Source organism: Rhincodon typus, chromosome 7, assembly GCF_021869965.1.
Source record: "Rhincodon typus isolate 14 chromosome 7, sRhiTyp1.1, whole genome shotgun sequence".
NCBI classification, from domain to species: Eukaryota; Metazoa; Chordata; class Chondrichthyes; order Orectolobiformes; family Rhincodontidae; genus Rhincodon; species Rhincodon typus.
This window is the reverse complement of record NC_063338.1, coordinates 59,602,469-59,612,298: the sequence shown is the minus strand read 5'-3', so window position 1 is coordinate 59,612,298 and position 9,830 is coordinate 59,602,469. Positions and strand designations below refer to the sequence as shown.

General features: G+C 39.4%; 1 protein-coding gene across 3 annotated transcripts in view; it reads right to left on the bottom strand.

Moving 5' to 3' along the window:
* Positions 1 to 9,594, bottom strand: part of cers6 (ceramide synthase 6) — a 244,961-nt gene extending 235,367 nt beyond the window's left edge. For all 3 annotated transcript variants that reach the window (XM_020526339.2, XM_020526345.2, XM_048599054.1), the window contains exon 1: positions 9,217 to 9,594. In XM_020526339.2, the coding sequence (XP_020381928.1) occupies positions 9,217 to 9,386 (170 nt within the window). In that variant the 5' untranslated portion in view covers positions 9,387 to 9,594. The remainder of the gene's footprint in view (positions 1 to 9,216) is intronic.
* Positions 9,595 to 9,830: the final 236 nt, after the last annotated feature.

Here is a 9,830-nt window from a genome sequence, read left to right as displayed (position 1 = left end):
CCCAGACCCAAAACGTCAGCTTTCCTGCTCCTCTGATGCTGCCTGGCCTGCCGTGTTCATCCAGCTCTACACCTTGTTATCTCGTTAGCTAATTCTCCCTGCCTCACTTGCTTGTAACACTAATCAATTTACGTTTTGATGCCACCCATTGGATATCAATTTGAAAGAAAACCAGAACCAAAATCTTCATTTGCAGAATTCTCAAATATTACAATATGGTAATATAATGGATCAAAACTAATGTTTGTTCAAATGCTTTGTATTAAAATTTATTGCCACAATTCTTAGTTTATTTATAATCAGAAGCATTCACCTCTTGTTATCCTTACTATGGTCACAAGTGTGAATATTAGTTGTCATCTTGTATTGGAGTAAGGAAAGGTTTTTCTGAGAATTAAAAGTGGAAAAGTAATTATCAATACACTATTATAAATAAAGTGTAACTATGTAATTCAATTCTTAGGAAACTGCAAATTGGTTTTCCTAATAAAAACTTATCCTTATTAATAATCATCCACTCCATTGCTTTACAATACTGAACAGATCAACTTCTGTGTTTTATATGGAATTATAAGAACTTTTGTGATTTTACTCGTGTTTTGGGGATTGCCCACTGCAATTATGTCCTTTTATCTTTATCAACTGGAACTTGTTGACTTTGATCATTTGAAGCTTACCAACGCAATATCTCGGAGAGGGAATCACAAACTTAAGATAAGTACATCAAATCATAAATTACAAAATTGGAAAGAAAACCGTTATCAGACTCAATACTTGTCTCTGACAGTTTTGAATATATTTAATTTCCAAATGTATATTATTGACAGAAGCAGCAACTAAACTGTGTCTACCAGGGCCACTCAGCTCCTGACATCATTACAGCTTTCATTCAAACATGGACGTAAGAGGTGAATTTCAGAGGTGAGGTGAAAGTGACAGCCCTTAACATCAAGGCTGCATTTAACTGAGTATGACATCAAGGGTCCCTAGCAAAACTATAATCAATGGGAATCGGGGGCAAACTCTCTGCTGGTTGGAGTCATAGCTGGCATATAGGAAGACGGTTGTGCTTGTTGGAGGTCAGTCATCATAGCTCCAGGACATCCCTGCAGGAGTTCCTCAGGGTAGAGTCCTAGGCCCAACCACCTTCAGCTGCTTCATCAAAGACCTTCCCTCCATCATGAGGTCAGAAATGGGGATGTTCATCAATGATTGCACAATGTTCAGCACCATTTACGACTCCTCAGATACTGAAGCAGTCCGTATTCAAATGTAACAAGATCTGGACAACATCCAGGTTTGGCTGACAAGTAGTAAGTAACATTCGTGCCACACAAATGCCAAGCAATGACCATCTCCAATGAGAGAGAATCTAACCACCGCCCCTTGACTTTCAATGGTGTTACCATCACTGAATCCCCCACTATTAACATTCTTGAGGTTACTATTGACCAGAAACTCAACTGGACTCTTCACATAAACACAGTAGCTAAAACAGCAGGTCAGAGTCTGGGAATACCGTGGCAAGTAACTCACCTCCTGACTCTGTAAAGCCTGTCCACCATCTATAAGGTACAAATCAGAAGTGTGATGGAAAACGCCCCACTTGCCTGAATGGGTGCTGCTCCAATAACACTCAAGAAGCTTGATATCATCCAGGACAAAGCAGCTCGCTTGATTGGCACCATGCCCACAAGCATCCACCACCCTTGCTCAGTAGTAGCAGTGTGTACTATCTACTAGATGCACTGCAGAAATCCACCAAAGATCCTCAGACAGCACCTTCCAAACCCACAATTATTTCCATCTAGAGGGACAAGGGCAGCAGATACATCGGATCCACCACCTGCAAGCTCCCCGCCAAGCCACTCACCATCCTTACATGGAAACCTATCGCTGTTCCTTCTCTATCACTAGGTCAAAATCCTGGAATTCCCTCCTTAAGGACATTAAGGGTCAACCTACAGCAAATGGACTGTCGTGGTTGAAGGTGGCAGCCAACTACCACCTTCTCAAAGGCAACTAGGGACAGGTAATAAAAAGCCTGGCTAGCCAAAGATGTCCACATCTCTTGAATAAAATAAAACTGTGCATGCTGAAACAAGTCTGCAGCTAAATGACAGAACTTCTGGCAAACTTTCAATGAATCCTAGCTTTAAAAAGAAATCGCATCTCAATTAATAATTGCTGAAAGTCTGCTGAATCAAGTAATTGAACAAGTCAAGTTCCATTTTTATGAATTTTTACCAACATTTGTGGGTAGCATTTCAGGATCCTAGTCACTAATAATTTGGCCAATTGCTTTTGATTACTGAGTAAATTAAATGGTGTTTTGATAATATGGAACCCAATGCAATGAAGTACTCTTGATAGATTAATTGAAGACCTCCACACACTGAGACTGAAGACTTCAGTTGATACCATTAAAAGGACTAACGCTGCATCTAATATTAAAGACTGGCTATTCAACATTATTCACTGTTTAAGCCTTTGCATTGTGTTACCTAATTTTCTCATCAAAGCATCTATATTTTAATAGAGATAGTAGGAACTGCAGATGCTGGAAAATCTGAGATAACAAAGTGTAGAGCTGGATGAACACAGCAAGCTGCTCCTATGATGCTGCTTGGCCTGCTGTGTTCATCCAGCTCTACACCTTGTTACCTTATATTTTAATAGCATTACATTTACATAACTCCAGTATTTAAAATCAAAAGCCTTCAATCATCTTTCTTCTGCTTATATGATTGATTAATATAAACATATATTCGAAGTTACCTCAAACTAGACTAGTTTAATAAGACAACGGCTTCCAAAATAATCTGAACAAGGTAAGTAAACATCCATCTTGCACTACTGACATAGAAGTAATGTAATTTCCTTGATGTGGAGTTGATATAATTTTCCATTTAGAAGTTAAAGAATTAACATTACAGTCAACAGAAATTCACAATTTTTAGTCATTTGTAACTGGGGAACTCTAAGGGAAAAAAAATGACCTTGTTGAGTGCAACTGGCCAAATATACTGTGAATGCAGCTGCCAAGCATTTTAGTGTTAACACATACCAATATCATATCACATTTGCCTCAAGTGCCGGAGGTTATAATGCAGAGGTAAGCATTCTATTTCAGTTCCTTCTCATACAACTGAACAACAAAATTTTCTCGATACCAGTAGTTTCATAATAGAACATGGAAGTATTTATATGAGACACTGTGTTCTAAAGTTCTAAATCACAGACAAGTATAAAATTATTACAACTTAATTCTTAATCAATAAGTTTATGTACCTTTTGCTCAATGAAGTAAACACAAGGTTTACTTGTACTGCAAGACAAAAAACGTTAAAATCATTTAACAGTCCACTTCAGATTAGAAGGAAAGCTTTCCAATCAAGAATGCACTCTAGGTAACTTTCTTCCAGTTGTGGGGCCTTTGATTTAATACATCATTAAATAGTCAAGAGCTCAAAGGTATCCATTGTATTACCATTTAAAATTTGAACCAGCAGCAAAGAGTTTTACTTTTTGAATCAAACATTAATTCTCAGTTGACTTTTTGTTAGTGCAATAGATGTATATCGGGACTTTTGAAAGGCATTTGTTAAATTACTATATAGAATTATAGAATAGCATAGTATAGAAGGAGGCCATTTGAGTCATTCAGTAACTACTGACTCTTTCAAATTATTTAGTCATAGTCCCCTGTTCTTTCTCCATTTCCTTTCAATTTTCATCCCAAGTAGGCTTATTTGGAAAGTAAAAGCATGCAGGATGAAAGGGACTGTGGTAATTTTGGTATGTAATAGGCCAACAGTTAAACAGCACAGAATTGTAATCAAATGAAGTTTTATTTTGCTTGGAAAGAAGGATGCAGTGTGATCCCTGTGGGGCCATGATTTTCCTTGTTTTATATAAACAACCTAGACCTGGGAATATGAGGACAATTTTGAAACTTCCAGATAAAAGACTTAGGTGTGGAAGTTTCTTGTGTCTATAAGGCATGAGGCTTTTGAAGTACTCACTGACATCCATTTCAGTAGCTCAATTCTTATCATTTGCATGAAGCCAGAGATTACAGTTTGTAAAATACTGACCTGGAGACTTTCTCATACTTACTACCTGCCACTTGTGAAATGGAAGGATTCTAGTTGCTTATCAACATGTTCAGCCAAGTTATGAATTCTCCTTCGATGGCCATGAAGTTCTGCAATTAAACTCAAATGCAGATCTTCTGGCTCAGAGGCATCGAAAGTGTTCTTTTTGTTACAAAGCCAAGTTTTACAGATGATACTGTTTAGAAATGTAATATCCAATGAGTAGGATTGTAGCAGACTTCAGCAGGACATAGAAAAAAATAACAAAATGGGCAGATTCTTGGCAAGTGCAATTTAATGTAGTTAAATGCAATATGATACACCTTAAGATGAACCAATACTAACAACCTGCATTGTATGGAGAACCACAGGACAAATATTCACAAAAGGGTTTTGAAGGTAGCAGAACATGTTGATAAGGCAATTAAGAAACCTAACAGGATATATAAAACACCACAGCACAGGAATAAGCCTTTTGGCCCACCACATCTGTGCCGACCATGACACTATTATAAACTGCCTGCACATGGTCCATATCCTTCTATTCCCTGCCTGTTCACCTTTGTTAATGTATCTGTTTCTACCACCTCCCCTGGCAGCGCGCTCCAGGCTTCTATCATTCTCTGTGTAAAAAGCTTTCCTCATACATCTCTTTTAAAATGTTCTCCTCTCACCTCAAACTTATGCCCCTAGTATTAGGCATTTCCACCCTGGGGAAAAGATTACGACCATCCATCCTATTCATGCCTCTCATTGTTTCAGATACTTCTATCATGTCGCCCCTCAGTCTCCGATACTCTAACAAAAACAATCTAAGTTTGTCCAACTTCTCTTTATTGCTAATATACTCTAATCCAGGCAATAGCACCCACTCCAAGGCCTCCTTATATTTCTTAACGTATGGTAAAATACTCCAAATATGGTTTAACTAAAATCTCATACAGCTACAAAATGACTTACCAACTTTTAAACTTAATGCCCTGACCAATGAAGGCAAGAATGTTGTATACCTCCTTCAACCCTTACCACTTGCGTTGCCACTTTCAGGGAGCTATGGACTTGGGCTCCAAGATCCCCCTGTATATCAATACTCCTAAGGCTCCTGCCATTTACAGCTTTCCCTGCCTTCGTGACCAGGACATTCAATAGAGAAATCTGTAAACCTTTATAAATCACTGAGAAAGCCTCAGCGGGAGTATAGTGTACAGTTCTGGACAACATATCAAGAACATAAAAGCTCTAGAAATAGAAACAAGGGAGGTTCATTAGAACGGTATCAAGAATAAAGGAAATCAAATACACAAAAAGATTGGAGAAACTGGGATTATTGTCCTGAGAGCAGAGATGGTAACAGAGGTACTCAAAATTATAAAAGTTTTCATAAAACAAATAGGGATGAAATGTTTCTTCCGACAAGTGGGTTGGTAACTGGTGGCCACAGATTAAAAATAATTAGCAAATGAACTAGAGGGAGAACCAGGATGAATTTCTTCACATCGGGTTGTTACAATCTGGAATGTAGTACCTGACAGGATACATGAATTTTCAAAAGACAGTTGGAATTATGAGCAAAAAACTGGGATGTGGGATTAAATTGAATGGCTCTTTGCATCAGGGGAGGAGATTAAGAGGTGAAAAGATATTTTCTAGTCAGTACGCATTAGCAGTATCATAAAGAAAGCACAGAGGTTTCAATTGGTTGCTATTTCCAGTAAAATCTTCAATATATTTTTAGCATGATTCACAAACAGACCAGAGATGAAGAACATCCTGCTGGGTCTACAATCCTTAGTTAACACTTAAGAGATGAAAAGAAATATTTTCCTTGTTAACCACATTTTTTTTTACTGAACAGGCTGATAGCTTGCTGATTACTTAGACTGAAGCAAAACTTCACAGTGGAGATGAGCACTGCAGGTGCAATGAAAAATACAGCTGTCAGACCAGAAAGTATGAGTTAGTTAAGTATAAAAGTTACCATAGAATTAAAGCATTGTACTAAGTTATTGGTGTTATCTAAAAAAAAGCTGGATACATTCATTAGTTCAATCATTAGTTTCTAATGTATGGCATTTAACTTCTTAAAATCTCTTATTCTGTATTTATAAAAATCAATTCGTATAACCATGTTTTGTAGGATCAGTAGTGTTTTCTTTGACAACACTCAAATGTAACTTTTTAAGGCCATTCTCAGTGTTATTACTTTAAAAATTGAAGAAGGAATAATATCCATCATTAAAACCTGAACAATAAAGAAGTTGATTTGAACATGATAGACAGGATTTCTTTAAAAAGCGCTCAACACACCAATGCTTGCCCTGAAACATCTGTTACATAGCAATAACAGCAGTAAATGGTTTGAGAGTCGTAGAGACATGGAGTTACACAGCATGAAAACAGACTCTTCGGTCCAACTCGCCCACGCTGACCAGATATCCGAAACTGATCTATCCCATTTGCCAGCATTTCAACCATATCCTTCTAAACCGATTGCTATTCATATGTCCATCCAGATGCCTTTTAAATGTTGTAATTGTACCCACATCCCCAACTTCCTCTGGCAGCTCATTCCATCCACGCAGAATTGTGTGTGAAAAAGTTGTCCCTCAGGTCCCTAATAAATCTTTTCCCTCTCACCTTAAACCTATGTCCTTTAGTTTTGGACTCCCCCTCCCTGGGAAAAAGACCTTGGCTATTCACTCTATTTCCCCTCATGATTTTCTAAGCTTCTAAAAGGTCACCCCTCAGCTTCTGATACTCCAGGGGAAAGAAGCCCCAGCCAATTCAGCTTCTCCCTGTAGCCCAAACCCTCCAACCCTGGCAACATCTTTGAAAACATTTTCTGAAACCTTTCAAGTTTAACAAGGAGACCAGAATTGAATGCAGTATTCTAAAAGTGGCTTCATCAATGTCCTGTACAGCCTCAACATGACATCCCAACTCCTACACTCAATGCACTGAACAATAAAGGCAAGCATGCCAAACATCTTCTTCATTATCCTATCGACCTGGGACTCCACTTTCAAGGAACTATGCATCTGCAGCCCAAGGTCTCTCTTTGGCAACACTGCACAGGGCCCTACCATTAACTGTATAAGTCCTACCCTGTTTTGTGTTACCAATATGCAACACCTCACATTTATCCAAATTAAACTTTATCTGTTACTCCTCAGCCCATTGGTCCATCTGATCAAGGTCCCATCATACTCTGAGATAATCTTCTTCACCATCCATTGCACCACCAATTTTGGTGTCATCTGCAAGCTTACTAACCATACCTCCTATATTCACATCTAAATCATTTATATAAATGACAAATGGTACACGTCTGGTCACAAGACTTCAGTCTAAAAAACAACCCTCCATCACTATCCTCTGTCTCCTACCTTCAAGCCACTTTTGTATCCAAATGGCTAGCTCCCTCTGGATTCTACGTAATCTAACCTTGCTAACCAATCTATCTTTTGGAATGCCTTGCTGAAGTCCAAATAGAAAACGTCTACCGCTCTCCTTCATCAAACTTCTTTGTTACTTCTTCAAAAACTCAAGTTAGTGAGACTTGATTTCCCACACATGAAGCTATGTTGACTCCCCAATCAGTTCTTGCCTTTCCAATTACATGTAAATCCTGTCCCTCAGAATGCCCTCCAACAACTTACTCATCTCTGACACCAGGTTTACTCGTATATAGTTTCCTGGCTTTTCCTTAACACTTTTCTTAAATAATGGCACCACATTAGCAAACTCCAGTCTTCTGACATGTTACCTTTGGCTATTGATGATACAACTACCTCTGCAAGGGGCCCAGCAATCTCTTCCCTAGCTTCCCACAAAGTTCTGGGATACAACTGATCAGGTCCTGGGGATTTATCCACCTCTCTGAGTTTGAAGATGTCCAGCACCTCCTTTTCTGTAATATGGACATTTTTCAAGATGTCACTATTTATTTCCCCAAGATCCTTAGCCTCCATATCCTTCTGCACAGTAAATACTGACTCGAAATACTTGTTTTGTATCTCACTTATCTCCTGTGGCTCCATAAACAGCCTTGTTGATCTTTAAAGAGCCCTATTCTCTCCCTAATTTCTCTTTTTCCATTAATGTATTTGTAGAATCTATTTTACTGAGCCAAATTGCCACTTCTGTTGCCAATATTAAAGACATGCAGTTGTTTTGAGCTATAATGCTATAGCTAATGGGCAGTATCCTGAACTGCAAAGCTACACTTCTGAAATTGATTACAAATATTACCAAGGGCAACCAGGTGACTTATCCCAAGTGAAGGAGTCCAGGTTTCAGCATTCCACAGAAAATGTGGTCAACCTTCACCACTTGAAACCATGCCAGAGAAGACGTGACTAAACACTCCCCAAGTGGAACATGAGGAGCAGCTAAATTGTAACTGTGGCCATCCAATCTGAGCATTCCCCATTAACTGAGTTTCTGTCTTGAGTCCCCTGTTCTTGATGGCAACACAACGAATCACTTTGTGCAGGTGAAGTTCCTGAACGGATTGTTAACCTCGACATCGAACTATTGAGTGCTTTCCCAGGCATTAAAAAAAAACTGAAGAGATTATTCTTTCTGTCTTTACAACCGATGCACCTCCAACCTTCCCACTGAGAACTAAGGGCGCTTCCTTAAATCGAGAGAACAAAGCTAGATCTAGTTTCCTAGCGTTATTAAAGTCGATGGACGACTTGACTATCATTTTGGGTTTTCCAAACCGAACACTTTCCGCACGTTGCACCCGCCTGCAAAGTGGGCAAAGTGTTGGTCACCTCCTGAAAGTAAATCACGGGCAGCTGGCTATAAGTGGCGTGGTTCCGAGAGCAGGCTGCTGGCTGGAAGGAGTCGTCTTTATTGATTAATGAAACATCACCCAGTGGGCATGTATCAAGTTTACTGCTTAGCCCCGTTTGCATCACTCGCTTTATGAAATAGATACATTACGATCCAATGTACTTATTTACACCACACCGTCACACAAACTGATGCTAGCACTATACTCTGAAATGTAATACTGTATGTGCTGTTTCTTAAACAACGCCGGTTTAAAATATTGCTTTGCAAATCCAGGCCTATACTAAAGCAAATGAGACGAGTCTGTGTTCCCTACCTTTCGAAAATCAGTCGAACCATAAAAATGCAGAAAGCCAGAGGAAAGGCCAGGTAGAGATCTTCCGCCTGCGGGAAAGTGGCTTCGTCCGTGTTTTTCAGGTCTGCCCAGGTTACGTTGTGGGGCAGCCAAAACCTCTCGTTCCAGAACCAAGCTAGGATACCTGCCATGTTCAGTGCTTGCTTGTACGACTGGGGACGATTGAATGGCTTGTGGTTGCAGCTGCTGAACGCTGCCTGGATCGCTCCTAATTCTCTATGTCTCTCTCTCTTTCTGCTTGATGCACTTGGCCTGACTGGGTCGGTCGGATATACTACAGATTTCGCCTCTTCCCTTTCTTTCTCTCGTCTCTCCCTCTCTCTAACACACACACATTGTGTCGTCTACCTCCAATGGGAAGTGTCACACACCATCCACTCTGCACCAAGTGATTGGCTCCCACAACTGTCGCACACCATTCACCACAGCAAAAAGGAAAGTCTACCTACGGGTGAAAGTCAATGCACCATGTTATAGATGATCAAAGCAGATTGTTTTGAGTAATAAAAAAAACAAAATGTGATCTTCCAGTTCACGATTTATGCATGACCGACAGCGATAAAGACGGGAAAATA